This window comes from Bemisia tabaci, chromosome 5 (genome assembly GCF_918797505.1).
Source record: "Bemisia tabaci chromosome 5, PGI_BMITA_v3".
Lineage (NCBI taxonomy): Eukaryota > Metazoa > Arthropoda > Insecta > Hemiptera > Aleyrodidae > Bemisia > Bemisia tabaci.
Window position 1 is genome coordinate 48274296 of NC_092797.1, and position 22438 is coordinate 48296733.

The following is a 22438-nucleotide window of genomic DNA, read 5'->3' on the forward strand; positions in this document are numbered from 1 at the left end:
CCCCCAATCATGATTCTTCGTCCAAATAAGTCACAAAACTCATTTTTACAACAATTAATTTAATATTGAAAATAGTTAGCTCAATCAGCGACTTTTACTGACTTAGCGGTTAGGTCAAAACTCATTTTTACAACAATTAATTTAATATTGAAAATAGTTAGCTAAATCAGCGACTTTTACTGACTTAGCGGTTAGGTTCGGTTAGGTTAGGTTAGGTTAGGTTAGGTTAGGTTAAGTTAGGTTAGGTTAGGTTAGGTTAGGCTAGGTTAGGTTAGGTTAGGTTAGGTTAGGTTAGGTTAGGTTAGGTTAGGTTAGGTTAGGTCATCAGCTCTTTAATAAATTAGTGGCATTCTGTTCAACTAATGTTTTTCAACAAAAAAAAAAAATTAATGTTTCACTCAACTTAAATTTTTTTAATTTCCGACTTTAAAAATTACAATCCTACTGTTTTTTTCGAAATTCCCGCGCTAATCTACGAGATAGCATCCGAATAGTCAATGGTCATCGGTCGATTACCGGTGCGCTCGTGGCAACTTTTCAACGCCTCTTTCCTTCTCAAAGTGCTTAATCCTTGACGTCGTTTAGATCGAGAGGGGGGGGAGGGGTACGCCCGACCTGCCGCGCGTTACGGTTTGATTGCACGGCAAAACCCGTACTCACCTGACGTCACAAATCTTCATGATAGCAGCCAAAATCCAAATGCGATCACCCTTTACTACAACTTTTTTAATTGCGGTTTATGGATTAATTTCAGGTTATGTTTACTATTTAGAGCTACTAAAATTTTTTTTTTTCGTTGGTCATGGACCAATCCTTGGTTGAATTTTTAATTAACGCACTCCAGCAGGCTGCTTTCAACTAGACATTCAGTAACCTATGACATTCTTTTTATGGTTCATTTATCATATGTTTGTGGTAAGTTAATTTCTACATTCCATGCAAGTTTCATGTTCAAGGAGCCTTATTTTATTGTTTCGACTGCATAAACCTCTTGATCATTGACTTGGTGTGCCTCCGGTCTAGCTATGTTTTATTCCTCATATTATGATCAGTAATTTTTTTCTTATTCACATATCCATGACTGATCTCCTAGGTCAAATCTATTCACTGCAGCATTTAGTTCAAATCAACTGGAAACCTATTTCGCTTGTAAGTAAGCTTAAACTCCTACATTCTTGATCCGAAATTGGGTTTAATTTTCAGTCATTGATTCAGCAGTAATTTACAAGGAGCAGACACCACAAATTTAAAAGGAGCATCAGGAAACTTATCTGATGCCGCTCAGTTCCCTTGACTTCTAAACGTAATGTAATGGTCTGAACCACCTGTGAAGATCACTGATTATTGAATGAAATGATAGGCATTCACCCGTAAAGATGCAAGGCATCACTGAGTGGGTTTGGAATGATGCCTGCTGATGAGGATCCAATAACTACTTACTAGCTAACTGGCCCTAAATTGCAGTTTCCTCTGACACTGCCGGTCATGCTCGAATTTTTCGAAGCAGCATTTAAAAAGCTTGGGTTTCCACGTATGTAAATATCAGTTTAATAACCATTAAATAAATTATTTCTGTAATACTTGTACTCACATGAACTTAACAATCATATATCAGCTGGTTTGTCTGCCAAATTGGTTTTAAAACATGTCAGAGGAAGTTATGTCTGCCAATATGAATTAATTTTATAATGTCCGACAGAACTTGACAGAAAAAATAATTAAGAAGAACACAGGTCGCAGCATGAAAACACTCTCCGAAACCAAAGTCCATTGAAGAATTCCTCTCCTCTGATAATTGCATCAATTCCTGCTGAAAAACTTTTTGGTTATCCAAACCTGCCTACGATCATTGGATAATGCGTATTCTCTGTGTTTCTAGGTTGTATCGAACTGATATGTAACTAAAGGCAGTAAAATGTATTATGATTCGGAACCTGCAGCCCCCCTTCACTTCCAGCATTTACACAACAGCTTGGATGTTGGTCCATTCCTCAACTATGTGGAAAATATTTTCAATGAACCAATCGAGTAAGTTCTGCAGGATTTTTGCAGTGGAATCCAGTATATGTTAAGTACATAATTGTAGGTTAGTGAAAGTAGAGGTTTAAGAAGTGATCCCTTTGAGGAGAGCAAGCTGTATCCCATCTAGAAGCAAGAAATTAAGGAACGAGAATTGAGGAAAGCATTTTGCAGAACAGGGAAAAGATGGTGGAAAGCTTTCCCTTTTTGCTTTGGTTCTTACATTTTTCTCTTCTTTCTTCTCTTAAGATTTTGCCAAATTCCAGTAGATACCTTTTTTTCTTTGCCTTGTTTTTAGAGTTAAAAAAAAAACAAAAAATTGGAGGGAAAAAATTTCCTGCATCCGGCTGGTATTTCAAATCTTCAACTGAAGACCTTAAATCAATAACGGGCTAAGTGCCAAAAAGTCAAGTTTTAGTTATTCAACATTTATTTCCCTCAGATGGCCCGGCACATACCGTCTAGAGCTACCTATTGGGCACTCTGCACTCCTCTGTCGTGGCACTCAGTCCGCTTCACGGGTTGCTGTCCATGGTACAGACCGCTATTTGAGGTCTAACTCGATATTCATTTTTTTCGTACTTAGCCCGTTATTGGTTTAAGGTCTTCAACTCAGGACCCTGCCTTGATACAGTGTACTCTTTTTACACTGAGAGTTTTTCTTGTTGAGTTTTTCTTACACTGAGATCTCTTCAATTTTACAGAAAAAGTTCTCGGAGTAATGCAAAGATGAGATTTATAAAAAGAGTACCTATCACAAAATTTCTATCTCTCAAATCTCAAATGCAGCTGCATTCAGCACTCCGTTGAAAAGAATCATCAATGTAAGATGTTGGCATAAAAATTGAACTTTAACAAAGGAACTTTATCCTGAAACTTGTCTCTTCAACCAAAAACTGAGGTTGATGATATTATTTTAGGTGATACTAATGATTCTCAGTTGAAAGCAAGCTTAGTACCTTTGCTCCAATCTCACGATCTGACAATCTGACTCTCTTGTGAGTCGAGGAAAAAGAGTCTCTTCAAAAGAGAAAAAATTTTGATTGATTTTATTTTGATGACTTTACAGTAGCGATGGAGACTCTAGTGATTCTGAAGTGGACAGGAAAGCAATCGAAATGGAAGTCCTTCATGGCGCTAGGAATGGGAATTTTTACCCAAAATCAGGTTTGACTACACTTTTTTACTCCTCAGTCTAAAGAATATTGAGGAAAGGACCCCGCACACCTTTTATGGGAAAGTGCACCACGATGGATTTTTAAATATTTTATTGCATTCGATTTTCCTCAAGATGCTGATCAAAAGTTATCATTGCGCCAACTTTCTGTGATGCACCGTTTTCGCAAAGAACACCCGAAAAGATTCAATTATTCGGCGATGTAGAATCAAAAAGAACAAAGCATCCGAGGACAGGCCTGATGTAAATTATTAAGAACGTAGCGCGTGTCTGTCTTCGTATCTGTTCCCGCCGACTCTGGGGCTATCTCCGTCCCGCTCTCGTCCGGTTAAGGTGCACTGTTTTTCTCCGACTTTCCTGTTCTTATGCTCCTCAAGAATCTGATTTGGATGGGCGAGCAAAACGGCCTGTGGAATCCAAGATGAGACTGCCGCTCGGTGCTGGAGTTCCTCTGATTTCCTTGTTGACACATAGCCGATCATTCACTCGAGTGCTGGAATGAGGAATCCATCTGACTCTTTACTGCCGAATAATTGAATATTCTCGGGCGTTTTTTGCAAAAACGGTGCATCACAGAAAGTTGGTGCAATGAAAATTTTTGATCAGCATCTTAAGGAGAATCGAATGCAATAAAAAAATTAAAAATCCATTGTGGTGCATTTTCCCACAAGAGGTGTGCGGGGTCTTCTGCAATCGAGCCTAAATTGTGTCTATTGTTTTCACATATAAAGAGAAGGGACAATTTTATAATCCTATTACTGTGCAAATGGCCCATAAATGAAAAATAAGTAAGAATAAGATATCAGAGATAATAGAAAGGAAAAATACCGCCTATCTGCAAAGTGAAGATTTTACCTTCGCCTCACTTGTTTACTCGACCCTAAAAGCCTCCTTTTTCTCACCTGTAAACTCAATGATTACCTTCTGGTTTGTTTGCAGAGAAGCGCAGTGACAAGTTACGACTGTATAATTTAGCAAATGTTGACGAAGAACGGAGTTGGATACGATCGGTGCTATTATCTGATTCTTCAGATTCGGATTCAGACACCCCAATTACAAAAGAGGACTTGCAGGAGATGTTGAAGATGCACGTATACAAGAAAAAACTTTTGGCTCAACGCAAAAAAAATCCAAAAGTAAACAAATATTTTCCCCTTATTTAATCTTTCAAGACTACCTACTTACCATCCAAGATCTCTGTTCGTGCTGCCAATCAAACATTCTCTTTTATTACACTTCAAAATTGTCTGGCAAGTTGACGAGCGGGCTTTTGAAGCTGTTGAAAGGTTTTTCTGAGAGGTTTTCTCTGAGCAATATATGAATGAATCATTGAGTAATTTAGCACTGCCATGCTAAGACTAATCATCATATCTATGGCTAAATGTAAATCAAGCGTGTGTCGATTGCAACATTCATATGTACTAGTTATGTTTCATTTTCTTCAAAAGTTAAAATGTTTCACTCCAATCTTGGGTGATTTTTGTCAGAAAGAATAAAAAAAATCATAGAAGATTTCAAAAGAAACTGATGGTTAGTTCTCCTTCAAAAAAATAAAACATGCCAAGTGGACTTAATAGTGTGGCAATCTGAATTACATATTTTAAATTACAGCCAATATTAACATTAAAGTGAAGCTAACTTCCCCTTTTTTTCCCTCAATGAAATATTTTTATTTAGGAAAAGCTAAATATATTTTTTCTTGGTGCTTATATGCTATGCTTAGATCAAGATCATTCGAGAAGAAAACTTAACGATTTTTGCAAATGATTCCTATTTTATGAGAAGAAATTTGTGAACCATAGAATGTCAGAGTAGGTGTAATGACTGTTCGCTCTAAGAAGAAAGTCTTTTGTATTAAAATGATTTATTTCCACAATATATAAAATCAGATATCTGAAATGGAAAACCCTCAAACTAAGATCTGTGTTCAAGTTGTTGTACCAGGAGATGTTATTGTGCAATCAGAAGTTCATGGAAAGTGCATGCACTCAAAGTCATTTCCTCAATGATGAGAGCTCACAGTATGAAATACATATAAAATTTATAATGGGCTTTCCTTAGCATTCCAGTCAGTTCTCAAAGCTTATCGCATTGGTCTTTGTCCCACAACTTTTTTTATATGTTTTTATATCATTTGTTTCCTCATTTTGAAATGTTTCATTTCAGCGGCTACGTTACCAATACTATAGCACTGGTTTTCTGGCTAATCATGATAAATTTCCAGCTCGCCAGTCAGAATTTCCCAGTGGGAAAAAGCAGCGAAAAAGAATGAGCTTCAAAAAAGACAAAGCAAATAAATCAGAAGGCAATGAGAAACAAGAAACAGCTCACGTAAGTTCAGCAAGTTGATTTCTATACGTATAATTTTGTTTCCTCTCTGACATTACTTGCTGCAAAACTACAAGTAACTTCCATATTCTCAGGAAACGATCATGCTTCCACCAGTTTCATGCTGTTTTCGTTTTGCATGCTTCTAAAAATTAGCTCTGAAGTGCTATATTGCTATTTTATTGCTTTTTTTTGGTCTATGAAGGACAAATTAATTATTTTGTTGTAGGATTTTACCAAATAACTCTCCTGCAAGAATCAAATAATTTAAAAGCACTTGTTCTTTGTAACAATGGTTTTGCTATTGCATTTAAACAAAGAGTGATAATATTATTTCCTGACACCAAATAAGCTTTTAGCATGTGTTTGTAAGTATATAGACAGATTTCTGGAATAACTTAATTTTAACACAGTTTTTGTCCAGCCGTGGTTAAAATTTGCACATCTCAACTGACAAAACGGCGCAATAAAAAAAATTCAAGGTATTAATTTTTCTGCTCAAAAAGTATCTAAAAATTTAAAAAATTGAACAAAAAACTACTTGAAGACTAGATTTTTAGTGCATTTTTTATCTTTTTACAACTCTCTACACTTTTCATTTCAGTCGTTTTTCTTATTATAATTTTCCTGTCAATCATACGGAGAAACTGAAGCCTTCCATTTTTCTGTTCTGTCACTATGTATTTATGTACCAATTCTAAAACATTGCTCTGCAGGAGGCAAAGATGAGGGAAAAGCGAAAAGATGCAAAAACCAAAAAGGCTCTTGCTGCTGCAGCAAAACAGTCAAGATTATCGAAGAAAAAGGCACTTTTAGCAGCCAAGACAGCAGAAGCAATGAATATCAAGAGAAGGAAAATCTGGGCGCAAATGGCTAAAAAAGAGATTGGCAAGGTAAGATACCTAATAACTGTCGTCTCTACTTTTTGGGTGAAATTAAGGAAATCTTGAGTAAATAGCTGTTTTTCTCCCCTTTTTTCATCCGCTGTCATGAATAATGATGTTTACTCGTCTGAACTCCTACTTTTTTTATACTTTGATGACTGATTCGGGTTTTTGAAAAGGTATGGAGAGATAAGTTCAGACTGATGACTTTAAGACAGTAGAGGAACTTTAAATTAAACAAATGTAATTGCATTCTCCCCTATCAAAATTTAAATACCGAGTATGAGTTTTCTTTTGAGGTTTTTGAATGCGTACTTTTTGAATGAAAGTTATCCAATAATTTTGAAATAAGAAAATTTTTTTGTATAAACTATCAGCTTAATAATGTGATGAGCCTTAATCAATTCTCTGTTATGACATTTTTATAATGTTTGCCCTCAGAAATCTATCTTTTAATTTTAACAAGACACTTTCTACGCATTCAGGATTTATTCAAATACTTTTAATCTAAAATATTATTGAAAAGTCACTGGAATGTTTCACAAAACAAAGACACAGGAACAGACTTAAACCTGGGTTTAGTTTATCTTATTTTGACACAGGTCAAACATATCTAAAATCCTTTAGACCTTTTTATTAATATTTTTCCGATAAAACTGTTCGGTTTTTCTCTATCCACTGAACACTTTAAGAATGTATTGATATATATTATTATTTTATTCTTTACGCTTTCTTTTCTTTCTTTAGGTCCAAAGAGCGCGTTTGAACAATCATAAAGAAATGCTGACAAGTTGCAGGAGAGTTGCACAGTACTGCATGAAGAATTGGCGGCAAAAAGCAATGCAAGTAAGTGAAAGCACAACTTAATTTTTTTATTACATCAAGCTTTTAAGCCACTGTTACTTAAAAGTGAAAGAATATTTTTGTATATTCTGATCTAGTTTTCAATATTTACCAACAACACAAAAAATGCATCTATTATAAACAAATCTCTACTAGAAAAAAAAAAATTGCAAAAAATTTTAAGTAAGTGTTACTATTCCCTCTGAAATAACGAATTTAAGATACGTTGAAATAATCTCAGTAAATCTAAGCTTCGAAATTCAAAGAAACTATTTGCATGTTTTTTGCTACAGACATGTTATAAAGTTGACCTCGGACAGAAGAGTGGTCGCAAGATGTTACTGATCTAAGTCATGAGGCAAAATAAAAATCTATCAACAATGATCCAAGGTCTTATGAAAAGAGGGAGTTTTTCCTTTTTCTTTTGTAACAACATTGTCATACTGACCAAATGTGTTGGCGATTTATCCAATTCCAAGCGCTTTTCTGTCACCACAAGGTTTGAATGCCTTCTATTAATGAACGACCCATTATTTGCATGATAGTGGGCAATCAGCAGAAGATCCAAGTTTGGAGGATAATATTGAGCTTTGTTTTCCGATATGGAACCAAGTAACATTACCTGTTGCCGAATTTCATTGTGAAATTGATTTGTTAGTAAGAGAACAGTTTCACCAACTTGTTTAAAATTGTCAGAGAATTTTCTCTGTGGTCTGTAGAGAATTCCCTGTAATTTTCATGCAAATCAATAAAATTATTCTCTTAGAAAAAATAACTACCATCCAATAAAATTTAGCAACAGCCATGTCTTTTTAGAGCAAACTTTGAGCGTCTAGATTTGTTTTATTCCGTCTCTGTGTTCATGAATTGTTCGTTGTCTAAAAAATACTACCTTTAATTTGAATTCATTATTTTGTTTGTCTTCTTTTCAGTCTCAGAAAAATATGAAAGAAATCATTTGGCGAACTAAACGTTTGACAAGAGAAATGCAAGCTTACTGGAAAAGGTATGATAGAGTGGAACGAGAAACAAGGAAGCGAATGGAGAAAGAGGCTGAAGAACAAAGGAAAATGGATGTAGAATTAATGGAGGTGGGTTGAGAATGCTTCTTCCTCCTTTTGCCCCTCTTTTCCTTACATTTTATCAAAATTTGAAGAATCTGCTTCAACTTTTCAAGTCTGATTCAGTCGAAGCAAGAAATTAGGTGTGAAATCTTTTTGTTGGAAATAGAATATCAGCAATGAACATTGAACATGGAACGGCAGCTATTAAAAGTGGAAGTGCTCATGATGACATTATCTTAATATTTGAACAAATGATAGTGTCTACATGACACAATATAAGTACAAGAGACAAGTTGTTGAAATAAAGGATAAGATCACTGCGACTCTGTTTGTATGGTTTATGCTTTGAAAATTGAAATTTATCTATGAGTTCATTCAATTACCATCAAACTAAAACAATTTTATCACAATCCTTCTCAAATAATCATCATCATATATGTATAGATAATAGTTCCCATACCTGCAGAAGAAGTAAAAAGAAGTATACTGAGGTAGGTATTAACAGTTTTTTGAAGATGGGGATATTTGGATTTTTGGATATCGCCATTCAGAACCACAATTTTTGGCTCAGATTAGAAACAATGTACCTACCATTAGTTTCCCTATGTCTTTTAGTGTTTTTACGGATGAGCTAAAAATTTTAGTTCTGAATTGTAAAATCCAGTCCATTTATGTAAAGGAAATTTAGTAATTAAAAACAAAACTAATTTTTCTCTAGCTTCTTTTAGTTCATTTAATATTGAAGATTTACCGTTAATGTAGTATAAATTATAATGTTTCTTGCAATTTGATTTGGCTTTTTTCCAGGCTAAAAGGCAACAGAGGAAACTGAACTTCTTAATCACTCAAACAGAATTGTATGCCCACTTTATGTCCGGCAAGTTGGGTGCATCTTCAGACGAGCAACTTCGTATCCTGAGTCAGCTGGACGAGGAGAAAAATCCACGCTTAGCTGCATATGATGATTATGATAGGTACACATACTTTGTACCAATTTCCTTTTGATCTCCAGTGTTCAATATGGGCCCCTATAATTAAATTGTTGATCCATGTTTCATTCTTTTGAGGAATGAATATGCATTTGTGAAGCATTAAATGAAGCTCAGCCCGCAGACAGTTTGTTCTATAGTGTTAAGTGACTGCTATGATATCATTAAGGTGGTTTCATAGCTCTTAGGAGAATGATTCATCAGTAGATCAATCAATTGATAATTTCAGAATTTAGGACATCTTTTAAGAAAATTCCTCAATGTCAGAACTTGCCACAGTCGATCAGATTTTTGCACACAAGATTTAACAGAACTACAGATTGGATACTGGGAATTATGAAAAATGAGTAACTCATCCAAAATTTAAATACACTCAACTTCTCCATGGAAAATTGTTTGAAGATGAATTGTTGTGAATTGAAACATTAAAAAAATGTATAATTATGCCTTTTCTCACTTTATCCGTGAAAACTATGCGATACTTTCTGATCTGAGAATCTATCATGTGCCTATATTTACTAAAATCAACGGAATCATTCTTTAACCTAAGTAGTCAAGTATATAACTGGATCATATTTGTTTTTAAAATTTCTTGCATTAATTGAAGTTCTTATGTTTGATTATAGCGAAACCTTGAAGGCCAAAATCAAAGAAAATGTAGAAGGTGTTGTTAAAGCTGAAATGGAGAGGACAGCCCAGTTTGGACATGCACGTCCTGACCCAGAACTAGAAGAAGAAAGGCCGCAGCCATCCCTGTTCAAAGGCACATTGAAAGGATACCAGTTGAAGGGAATGAATTGGATCGCTAATCTCTATGACCAGGTGAGCCCTCCGTCAGATTGCCGGAAAGTATAAGATTCAACACTATTCGCCTTTTGAAACCTCTTTTTCCGGTACTATTCATGATAGTAAGACTATTTGAACAAACTGATATTAGTTTTCTATTATTAATAGCAATCTTGAACTAATTAGTCCTAGTGTGAAATATTTTTTGTTTGTTTAATGCTGATTTTTGTTCTGTTTCAGGGTATTAACGGCATTCTTGCTGATGAGATGGGGCTAGGAAAAACTGTGCAGTCCATTGCCTTTCTATGTCACATAGCTGAAAAATACTGTAAGTGGATAGACTTTAGTTACGTCTATCAAAGGTTCTATTGCATCTCATGATAGGTTGTCTTATTAAACTAATTATGTATGTCTGTTACGCTTAAAACTCCAATTTTATAATGATTTGCGGTGAGAGGCTATATTATTTTTTGAAAATGCGAAATGGTCAAAAAATGCAGCAAGTCATGAAAAATTTGACTGAAAAGTTAACAAGTTAAGTTTAGCAACTCTCAGCTGTGTGCCTTGTCTAGACCATTTTTTTGAATTGTTGCAACTATGAGGGTCATCCAAAAAGAAATGTCTCCTCTTGCATTTCTCACAAACTGTCAGATAATGAAGAATTCAATCACATGTACCGTTAGCCTTTGTGTAATCTCAGCTCTAAAATGACTCCATATTTTTCAAAATTTAACTGCTAAATCACTCAATGAGTGATATTTCTGGTGTTCTGGTGAATGATTGATTATTGATATCTCCCCATTCGAAGCTGCGGTAAAGAATCAATTATCAGGGTTTTTGTTGCGAACGCCCTGTATTTCCATCCTTTTTCATGGGTTTTAATGGCAGATCAATTGATCAATCGCAAAGCACGCCACGCCACTGAATTGTAATCAAATTCAAAAATCCTTAATCGCACAGCTCTAGTTTTTAAATTTCTTTTCCTTTTTTCAGCTGTCTGGGGTCCATTTCTAATAATTTCCCCAGCATCAACATTACACAATTGGCAGCAGGAGATGTCACGCTTTGTACCTGATTTTAAAGTAGTTCCTTACTGGGGTAGTCCTCAAGTAAGTATATTTCAGCATCTCTATGTGCCTGACCTTTAAAGTTCAATTATTATTCTCGTAAAATTTTGAATGTATGGCTTTTCATTTTTAATGTTTACAATTTTATAAAGGCAACCCGGATGACCGCCCAAGAGATGGGCACAGAGCTGCCTTTCATCCCCGGGCATTAAGTGATCTCTCTCATCGCCATCATATCATATTCATTTACTAATTTAGAGGCTAGACAAACAGGGTCATGGCCCTATTCATAAGTTAGAAGAAGAAGAAGAAGAAAAAGATGACAATTTCATTTTTTTATTTATGCAACTTCTTTAAAAACTATCCTTAACTTCGGAGGTGATCTTCCAAGTTAGAGAAGTGTATTTAAGGAAGGTGATCATCATCACTTTCTAGTTTTGGATACCAAATGGCAGTAGAAAAACACACTTCGCACTTCATCATTTAGTGAAGTAAAAATTAATTTTTAACCAACAGTTCAATGGTACTGTGTAGATGTTAAGATATCAACTCTTTTTTTCTTCTCAATTGATTGTTTTTCAACACATTGCTTATTCCGTGTGTTTCTAAAGTTCATTTTTCTTGATAGCTGATAATACAAAATTTGCAACTAAATGCAGTGAAAGCAACAATTTGAAATTGCCTCTTAGAAGTCAATAACATTATTAATAGGATCATATGGTCATTTCAACAAAAGTCATTCGTAATTTCTGATTCGATTTCCTGGTGATTTTTTACTCATGTATTTTCTTTCCAGGAGCGTAAAATCTTGCGTCAGTTTTGGGACAAGAAAGATCTACACACTCAGGAAGCAAGCTTCCATGTAGTCATAACTAGTTACCAGCTAGTCATCACCGATTTCAAGTATTTCAATCGAATTCAGTGGCAATATTTAATCTTAGATGAAGCTCAAGCAATTAAAAGCTCCAGCAGGTAAGAGAACAAAAGCATCTAAGATTTCAAAAACCCTATTACCATCTTATGTTTCTGAATGAGTGTGAACTGTAATCTTATTTTGTGATCCTAACAATCATCTCACACTCGCCGAAAAGCTTGAACTACGAGTATTTCAATCTTATTCAGGAGATACTTCGGTTGGTTCTCTTTTGAAAAACTAAAGCATACCTAATCGGAGACTTTTAATTGTTGGAATGAAGACACTTATTTCTTGACATTAGCCATTGATATATAAGGAGTTGTGAGGCATCTTTAGGAAATTTAGGCATCAGTCCCATTTTGTAAAACTAGCTGGAGGGTTCACTCCAAGAGAAAATTGATCACTAGAGGTCTTTTTCCATTATTATTGCTCCTTTGTGTCCAAAGCTCTGTCGCAGTTTTTCAACTTGAAACACTTTTCTTGAGATCTCAGCATCTCCTTCCGCTACGACACCCTTCAACATTAAAATATTCTACAATGAATCAATATCAATTTCAGTATGCGGTGGAAATTACTTCTGGAGTTCAGCTGTCGAAACCGGCTTCTTTTGAGTGGCACCCCAATCCAGAACAGTATGGCAGAATTGTGGGCACTCCTTCATTTCATCATGCCCACCATGTTTGACTCTCATGATGAATTCAATGAGTGGTTCTCAAAGGATATCGAAAGCCACGCAGAGAACAAAGCCAGCATAGATGAAAGTATGGAACATACTTCTTGAAATTTATATTTTGAAAAACTTATAAATATTTTTTCTTTTCTTCACTTGCAATTAGAGTGATACATAGATATGGAAGCATATGCCGATCGATGATGGTCCTTGAAAGTCAGCAGCACTGTTTTTCCTTCTTTCTCGGTGAGGCAGCTTGTCTCACCTAAAATGGATATTTTCAATGGATTCAAACGGAGGAAAAACAAAGTTGCAAATTTGCATAATTGCCACTAGTGCCGATGGTGAAACTTGAGTGCAAATTGCATTGTCTCAGATTTTTATTAGTTACATTAATGATAATTCGAAAATAAAGCGATACTACAAAATGATTCTTCAAAGAATAATTATGTTAATCTAAGAAAAATCACTCCAATTCTCATAAAACATTGGCGATTGGCTTTTTTTACACACATAAAATATATTAACCCGCAGGAAGTCAAAATTGCGTAAGAAGAGGCTTTTATTTTTGTTGTTACATTTTAGTATGCCATGTCCCATGCTGATTTTTCAAATTTTCAGTCAGCAGAGAAGTTGAACAAGAAAATGGCGTCTGAGATAATGTACTGCCACCTTTTTTCTGAAAAAAAAAAAAAAAAAACAGCCCTGCTTTAAGACCTTTGTAGCGTTTTAATAACGGACAAATTTTCTACCAAAATTAAAAATGATTCCGATTTTTGATCGTGTGGTACTGTAACTTTTTAATTTTTATCTTTTCTTTCTATAGAGCACTTATCCAGGCTGCATTTAATACTGAAACCTTTCATGTTGCGACGGATTAAGAAGGACGTCGAAAATGAGCTTTCTGACAAAATAGAGATTATGGTCCATTGTCCATTAACAACAAGACAAAAAATGCTGTATCATGGTTTGTAAACTATTATCATACTTTCTTCATTCTGAAATTTACAGAAGAGTTTTGCATGCTCAGAATTAATAAAATGTCACATTTTAGTCGTAATGGGTTGGTTGCACTGGTCACAGAATCGTGTTTTGATGCTTGATTCTTGTAGATTAGCTAAAAATAATAAGATCTGTCCAAACCGCAACTTTCTATGTTCAATATTAACCGAGATATCGCCCTTTGAAAAGTCAGGTTTTTGACATCATCCACCGCTGCTGTGACACCCTTGATTCCTTCCTTTTTTGTTCAATCAGCGATGCAGAGGGTGCAAAGCGAAACTTCAACGACGTTAAATGCAAACAAACTAAGGTGAACTGACTAACTGACGGCCTAATCTCTTCAAGGCGAGAGCGTTATTACCTGATGAGAAGATCTTTAAAGTGCAAATCCACCTGTTTCTTGAGTTTGATTACATTTAACGTCGTTAAAGTTTTGCATTGCACCCTTTACATCCCTAATCAAACAAAAGAGGAAGAAACTAAGGGTATCACAGCAGCGGTGGATGACGTCAAAAACCTGACTTTTCAAAGGGCGATATCTCGGTTAATATTGAACGTAGAAAGTTGCGGTTTGGGTAGATCTTATTATTTTTTGCTAATCTACAAGAATCAAGCATCAAAACACGATTTTGTGATCAGCGCAACCGACTCATTCTGCCTCCAAACATGAAATTTTTTAAAATGAATTTTGGGGAAATTTTCAACAAATACAGGTGCATTTAGCTGTGGCACTAGAAACGCGCACATGGGGAAAGGAATCCGTCAGCTGGGTGTGGCCTTGGATGTCTCTTACTCTCTTTTACTGCAGCCTTGGTGTTTGGGCCGGCCTCTGAATGTAGAAAATATAGAGTCAGAAATTTTGTATCGGATGGTTTGAAAAATACAAATTAGAGATTAATATGCACATTTTGGATCTGTGCAATAAGTCTAACAGTGAATTTAACTTTAAAACTCTCCAAATAAATTAAAAAGAGAGAAAAAAAGAGAAATTGAAATAAAAGGAGACTATTCTTTTGAAATAAGTGACTTTAGTATCCTACTCGATCAAATTTTCCTCCGTAAAAATGTTAAAAGCGAAGGCACAAATTTTTCACTGATCAAGCGAGGAAAATGAAAAAAACTGTGGAACTATCCATCAAAAAATTATAATTTTTGTAATATTTTATTTACCTGGTTCCTGTCGTAAATTCTAATAATTATTTCCGAATTTTCAGCACTGAAGAAGAAAATTCGGATAGAGGACCTTTTGTACTCGGCAGGACCTTATCAGTCTCAAAACATCACATCCAATCTGATGAATTTAGTTATGCAATTTAGGAAAGTAAGTAAATTAAATTGTACTAGCCTGTTCGCAGTGCTCCCATTTAAGTACCTAAAAAGTCAATACGGAGAACTTAATACCATTTCGTAAATGATATTCCAACACTTTCAGAATCTGGCAAATTAAAAATATTTATTAAAGTTCGAATTTATAAAAGATACATAAGGTACAAATTAAAGGTCAAAAAATTGCACACTTTGTAGATGATGATATTTAAAATACTTCAATGGGTATTAAAATGTATCAGAACGCACTCATTTTGCAAAGCCCTACTCTGCATCCTGTGGGCATCAGGATAATAATATGTATTTTGCGTTAAGGATTTAGAGAAGTGGTCTACAAAATGTGAAAAATATGTTTGTTTGAATGAATCAAATTATGTGTAAGAGTGTTTCAAATTTCATCATCATTAAGAAAAGACAGTCTGGAAGGAAAGAAATGAAAATAATTCAACGTGGATTATGATGCTTTTCAAGCGCAAAAGAATTATTTGAACTGCTTTAATGTTGTAACAAAAAATAAAGAAAAAATGGAAAAAAAAAGTCATTATCTCCAAAAACTTAAGTAAATCCCAAATTTTCTTGTGAATAAATCACGAGGTATTAGATTGATTTTAGCTTGCTCATCTGAAAGTACTGCATATTTGTTTTTTTTTTTTTTTTTTTGACCTATCACCTATCTATTCTACTATCAGTTGAAAAGTTTACATCAACTTCCCACCTTTGAGCACCTCAAACATTATTTAAGGAAATTATCATATATCGAATGCAATACTGACGTTGATCAATCATTTTTCGAAGATCAATATTTCCATTAATATCAAATGTAAAAACTCAGCCATCGGTCAGCCATGGTTATTTTTTTTTAATACATAGTGTAGGCAAATATCCAAAAATGAATGTTTCCCTAGTGTAACTGACCAACTCAAAACTCGCACATAATAATGTCTTCCAAAATCTGCCCAGGTCTGTAATCATCCAGAACTTTTTGAACGCAGAGAAGCAAAAGTTCCTCTATCATTTGGAGTGGGAGACTATGTTGTGCCAAAAATCGTGTTTGATGAAGCTTTACTCATCCGAGCCGTGCCCAGTCTCAGGCATCTCCTCTTCAATCATCTTTCTATTTTCGCTCCGGAATATGTGCATCAATCAATATTTTCTGAAGAAGGTAAATCAGTGTTTCTCTTTACCACGCTTAATCTCCATCCCAAATCAGCCTCTAGGTTCGGACTATGCAATTATTCAGTGATGATTTTGCTGTTAGCAGCAGTAACAAATATACCAAAATAGGGGGGTTCTTCAATTTATTTAAAAATTCTTTAAAAACACAAAGATAAAAACACACTCACTTGCGTAAAAATTGTTTAAAATAACCGGGACGCGTTTCGGGACCTTAGCTCCCATCATCAGCCGCGACTCCGGACTCGTGACGCCGCGACTCGTGAGTCGCGGCTGATGATGGGAGCTAAGGTCCCGAAATGCGTCTCGGTTATTTTAAACAATTTTTACGCAAGTGAGTGTGTTTTTATCTTTGTGTTTTTAAAGAATTTTTAAATAATTTTACTTGTGTAGTCCCCTAACGGTATTTAAAGTCTTCAATTTATGTTTGTAACTTTGATAATTTTACACCCTTGCCCTTTGCAAAGAAAAACCGAGATTTTAAATTCTAATATTACGTACTAGTCTTCCAAAATTCATGCAACAATTTTCCAAAAAATCTCTTTAATTTTTTTCTTATGATGGTTCATGACAAAATTCCAACAGTCACATAGAATCCTTATCTTTTCATCAGTTTCTATCATTACAGCATTCATAGCTGTATTTATTCCTTTGGCTCCGTAATTATGATTTTATTTTCAAATTTGATGAAATTTTTAATTTTTTATCTTTTGTTTAATCCGTTTGCGTACAGATAGGCAACAATTCGAAAGTAGTTTTGCTGCATTCAGTCGATTGATAGATATTTCACCAATGGAATTGCATAAACTCACTGTCGGTGGTATTCTATACAGGTGAGTCCACAGATAACCCTCATCATGTCTGTCTTCACGGAAAATGGGCATATCTAACCGGTTGTTATGCCACTTAATAATTAATATTAAGTTTACAGTCTATTCAAGATGAATCTGGTCAATGGATATTTCGGTTGGAGGATATTGCACTAACCTTTGGTATTTCCAATGGCAATCGAATTGATATTTTTCTCAAGGGCCGAAGCATTAAAATCTAAGTCTGGAGAAAAACGGACAAAAATTGTGCCTTTCAACAGGCGTTCAATCTTATGAGCCCAGTTTTAATATCCATTTCTAAGACCCATACACTTTTTGGGCTTTCAAGATTGAGCGGATGCTGAACGGCACAGTTTTTCCTGTTTTACTTGACTCATGGTTTTTGGCATTCAGGACCCTATAGAGAAATATCAGTTCAACTGTGGAGAAAATTCCAGTATCCAATTGGAAATACTTTAAAGAAGAGTAAAATTAGTATCTAAATTGCTTTCGCTGATACAGTGACTTCACTTTTTATTGCCAGTTTCAATTTTTTGTCAACTTTTTTACACTGCAACCCTTAAATCTTGAGATTAGACTGAGTTAGCATTAAAGTATACTCATTATTTTGGTCAAATGAAGATTATTTCAGTGTAAAGTACCTCTTGATTTTATCAAAATTATTCCTGTATTATTATTTATTTGAAAAAGAAAAAAAAGGATCTCAATGATAGAGATTAACACTTCATGCCAAGTGATTTCTTGTTTCTACGTCAAGGGTTCATTGTTCCATCATAAATATTGATCAATTGATTATTTTTCTGTAAAGGTGGCTGCACATTGTTGAAATTTTGCGAAATTTTCAAACTCTTCAAAAATTCCAACATGACTGGCACCCAGAAGCTGTGACTAGGTGGTCTGCGCTTTTACCACAGAGAAATCTTGCTTCAGAGCTGCAATTTACTGCAGCTAATGGGCGGAAATGTGTTTTTGCTCACCAAACCGTAACTCTCCACTGTATTCCTGAGACAATGGAACATCGTGTTTTACGTTCACGAAAATTCCAAGAGGCCAACCCTAATTCGGTAATAAATCTACGTGTATAGTTTTTAAACCAGCCTTTGGAAGCTTTTGAACACCTTTCTTTCAAAAATACGTAAAAATAAGTATCCCTAATGGCTTTCAAATTGAATTATGCTTTTATCCATTTGGATCTTTATCTTGAAAATATCAGTACGACTAATTATATTTTCTTTCTTCCAACAATTTTTCCATTAATTTTTCTCAAACTTTAATGAGAAATATGATTTTTTAGGTGCTTGACTTAGATTATCTTTTGTAAATTTAGGAAGGAAAAAAACTAGGGCTGTGCGAGTACTCGAATTTCGAGTCAAGTCGAGCCGAGTATCGAGTACTCGACTCGGCTCGAAAGTTAGGTTAGGTTCGAGCGAGTACTCGAACTCGGCTCGAGTGTCAACAACACGAGTTTTTTCGAGTATTTCGAGTTTTTTTGAGCCGGAAACGCCGAAAGAGTCCAACTTCCAAACATTTCAATCATACTTTAACTATTGTTAGTTTTGCCATCATTTTAAGATTGAATAACATCAGAGTCTCGTCGGCAAATTTCTACCATCCGCAGCGCCAACACGCTACCGCCCGGCGATTTCCTGCCGCGCGCGCGGTTTGTAACTACACGGAGTCATATGAGCGCATTTATGCGCGCGACAAATTTCAACCTGCGGCGGCGACCGCCGCTTGGAAAACTGAAAGTGAGCACGTGTTTTGGACCTTTTGCGCTCCAGAAAAACGGTGTCGCGAGGGCAGAAAAAAGGTGCTGCGGCTACAAAAATAGGAATCGCGCGATTCCAAAAAACGTCGCGGCAACAACTGCCGCCGGCGACACGAATTGCGTGCATAAATGGGCTCTAAAGCCTTTACTTGTGTCGCCCAAAGTTCCTTTGATGTACGCCGCGCCACGCCGCATCTTGCCAAGTTTTGTCCTCTTTTCAAATTAAACCGCGGGAAGTTACTTTAACGCGTTACTGCCAAACATTTTGTAATTTTAGTGTAAATCCTTCCTAGTGTGTCATCGTCAATAATTATTAATATCATATTATGAGTCTTGTTTGAAATTATTTGTTGTAGAAAATAGATTAAATCACGTTTTAAAACTCGAAATTACTCGAACTCGACTCGAGCTCGACTCGGCTCGAAGGTCATTTTCAAAGCTCGAAAAAGCTTGAACTCGGCTCGACTTAGTGAAAAAATACTCGAACTCGGCTCGAATCCAAAAAACCAGGCTCGCACAGCCCTAAAAACTCGTGCAGTTTGGTCAATTATCTCCTCTCTAATAATTTATTTTACCTTATTTCAGACTGTCCCTGAAAGTGGAAAACTGGAGTTACTGCCTGAGTTTCCTTTCAATCCTCGCCCTCCGAAGATACTCACCGATCACCCCACTCACCTACCAGCTTTTCTCTTTGAACCTGTGATAAAGGTAATCAATTACCAAATATTTCAGACCTTAATATCTGGTCTGTTGCGATGTTAATTTTAAAATCATTTCCAGTCAATAAAGTAGTGACTTTCTCAAGGTTTAACACTGCCACTACCAATTGGCCAACCTACTTTGAGTTGCAAGATCAAATGAACATCGACAGAGAAAAAATCGATGTAACCCACCATTGGTAAAATTAGTGAACCATATTAACACTTCAAAATCTTTAAAATAATTTTAACAGGTGTAAAATTTGCGCAGGTATTGGTTTAAAGAGGGTATTCAAAAGATCGCAGCAATATCGCAGATAGAAGAGACTGAAAAGGTTCAATTCTTAATTATTGAATTATAAAATCGAGAAAATTTATTTTGATACTTGGCTTAATCCAAAATGAAAAAAAAGGAAGAAATGAAACAAGATAACTCATTCTTTTCTTGATGGCTCTTAATGAAGACAATTACGTCATCAGCTGTTTAGCAACAGCGGTTTTCAACTCTTTCTTACATAATATGATTGCAATGGATTTGTCGCACGCAAGAGATACAACCGAGTGGCAAGAATTTTTAAAGGTAAATTCACTCGAAAATTTTGAGAAAAAATTTTCTGCTATTTATTGAAAGTGAAGGGAAGCAAAAGCAGGTAATAAGACTCCGCTTTCACCTTTCGTCTTTAACTGATTTGAGGGGCCCGGAGGACAAGTTTGATAAGTGCAGTTTTTAAAAAAAAATTGAAGTATTAATGATTTCAACCAAAACTAGTGCTAAAATAAATTCTGTGAGAAATTCACCTCTAAAATCCAATTTTGAAGCATCAAAAAGTGAGTTTGAATTTTCTCTCCGCCATAAGGCTCCACGTAATTTCGAAACTTTAAACTCGTATCTCTTGAAGTAACAAAAGCTACACTTATCGCAATTGTCCTCCAAGCCATTCATTTTCCTTAAATCCAGGCTTCAAAAGTAATGCACTATATCATGTTTTATGGTATAACTTTAGTCCCTTATTTTTTTTATTTCTAGGTTGAAACAGCCCCATGGACGTTATACTTCAGTAGCAGAGCAGCTGCTTGGTGCCGTTTGCAGGATGAACGTTGCAACACTCCTGAAGGTTACGCATGCATGTGGTATGGAAGTCCATCTCTTATGGACGCCTTCAAGAAGAGACACATGAACTTGCACTACACTGAAATCGGAGGTATCATTGGCAGCGCGCCACATACTGGTTGGTCCAATATCATAATTCCTAACAAGCAAACGCTTGTCACCGATGCAGGCAAACTTACTGTCCTGAACGAGTTGCTAACTCGACTCAAGGAACAAGGTCATCGAGTTTTGATCTACTCGCAGATGACCCGCATGATTGACCTCCTTGAAGAATACATGTGGTTTAGAAAACACAGCTACATGCGGTTGGATGGCTCGTCAAAGATATCAGAACGACGTGACATGGTTGCCGATTTTCAGTCACGTTCCGACATCTTTGTTTTCCTGCTCAGTACAAGAGCAGGTGGACTTGGCATAAACCTCACAGCTGCTGACACGGTCATTTTTTATGACTCAGACTGGAATCCAACTGTTGATCAACAAGCCATGGACCGAGCACACAGGCTCGGACAGACGAAACAAGTAACTGTCTACAGACTTATTTGCAAAGGGACCATTGAGGAGAGAATCATGCAGCGCGCAAGAGAGAAAAGCGAAATCCAGAGGATGGTCATCAGCGGTGGTAACTTCAAGCCGGACACGTTGAAACCAAAAGAAGTCGTCTCTTTACTTTTGGACGACGAAGAATTAGAGAAGAAATACCTTCAGAAACAGGCCGAGAGGAGGCAGGCAGAGCAGCTGAAGGAAAAAGAGAGAAAGAGGAAGGCTGGCAAAGAAGGATCCAGAGACGAAAACGATTTAGATACATCAGTCAACTCGTCCCCAGCAAGTCCAATTGTTCCCAATTTTGAAGACACCATCGTTGATCCTAGCACTCTTGTTGTTAAAAGAGGTAGCAAAAGAGGAAGGCCTCCTCAAAAAAGAAATCGAGGCTTGGATTTATCTCTCCCAAATCCTGTCAACGAATCAGGTATTCCGCCTGCTAGAATGATAGTAGTTAAACGAGGCCCAGGGAGACCGCGTTTACGAACCGGTGGACCTGCGAATCTTGGCTCCCGTGGTTTTAAAGTGCAGCGAACAAATAGACCAATGGCAAGCTCTGATTCTTTTAGTTCTCCAGTATCATCTAAAAAAGACTCATTTGATTCTAGTCCAGGTTAGGTCATCTTTGAGAGACTGAACTGTTTTTTATTTAATTAGATTGTAATGTTTATCTGCTGTGCTGTGCTGTGATCATCTTTCAATTTATTTTCGAGTTCTTTGTTAGGTAAGATCAAATTGATTTTTCATGCGTTTTCCGTGTTTAAAACGTACTTAAAAGTTTTCAAGGATTTTCATGATTTTTTTGTTTCTCATTGCGTAGTAGTGATAAATCAGTTGCACTAACTACTTGAAGTGGCTTTAATTTCTCTATAGTTTTTCATTACCATTTGTCATTTGTTGGAATCAGATAATCCGAACAAGATATTGTATAAAATTTGATTTATAGATTTTTAGGAATTGATATTTCACCTAGTGCTAGTGATAAAACAACTGTCTCATTTTATCAGGTTATCATATCTAATGTGGCTCCGAGTATTAGTCCTGTCACATAAATTGTAAAGATATCGGTAGTCATAATTGTTTAATGGCCTCCTTTTGTGGCCAAAATTGAGGACAGTTTTTATGAAGCACTTTATTTATTGTAAATTTCTTGTTTGTAAATTTTGAAATTAGTTTTGTTAAATAAGTGGACATTAGTTAAAATTAAATCATGAATTTTCAAATTAATGTTTTGGACTTGATGA

The 22438-nt window shown here is 35.7% G+C and overlaps 1 protein-coding gene across 1 annotated transcript; it reads left to right on the plus strand.

Annotated features, from left to right (window-relative positions):
* Nucleotides 1–730: 730 nt before the first annotated feature.
* Nucleotides 731–22421, plus strand: Ino80 (chromatin-remodeling ATPase INO80). Its single transcript, XM_019044463.2, has 21 exons — nt 731–915; nt 1880–2028; nt 3089–3186; nt 4136–4332; nt 5363–5527; nt 6241–6417; nt 7156–7254; nt 8184–8342; nt 9123–9289; nt 9931–10126; nt 10331–10418; nt 11084–11199; nt 11954–12129; nt 12632–12834; nt 13570–13710; nt 14960–15066; nt 16032–16233; nt 16978–17077; nt 17883–18138; nt 19428–19550; nt 20568–22421. The coding sequence occupies exons 2-21, from the start codon at nt 1916–1918 to the stop codon at nt 21810–21812; spliced, it is 4128 nt and encodes a 1375-aa protein (XP_018900008.2). The 5' UTR covers nt 731–915; nt 1880–1915; the 3' UTR covers nt 21813–22421.
* Nucleotides 22422–22438: the final 17 nt, after the last annotated feature.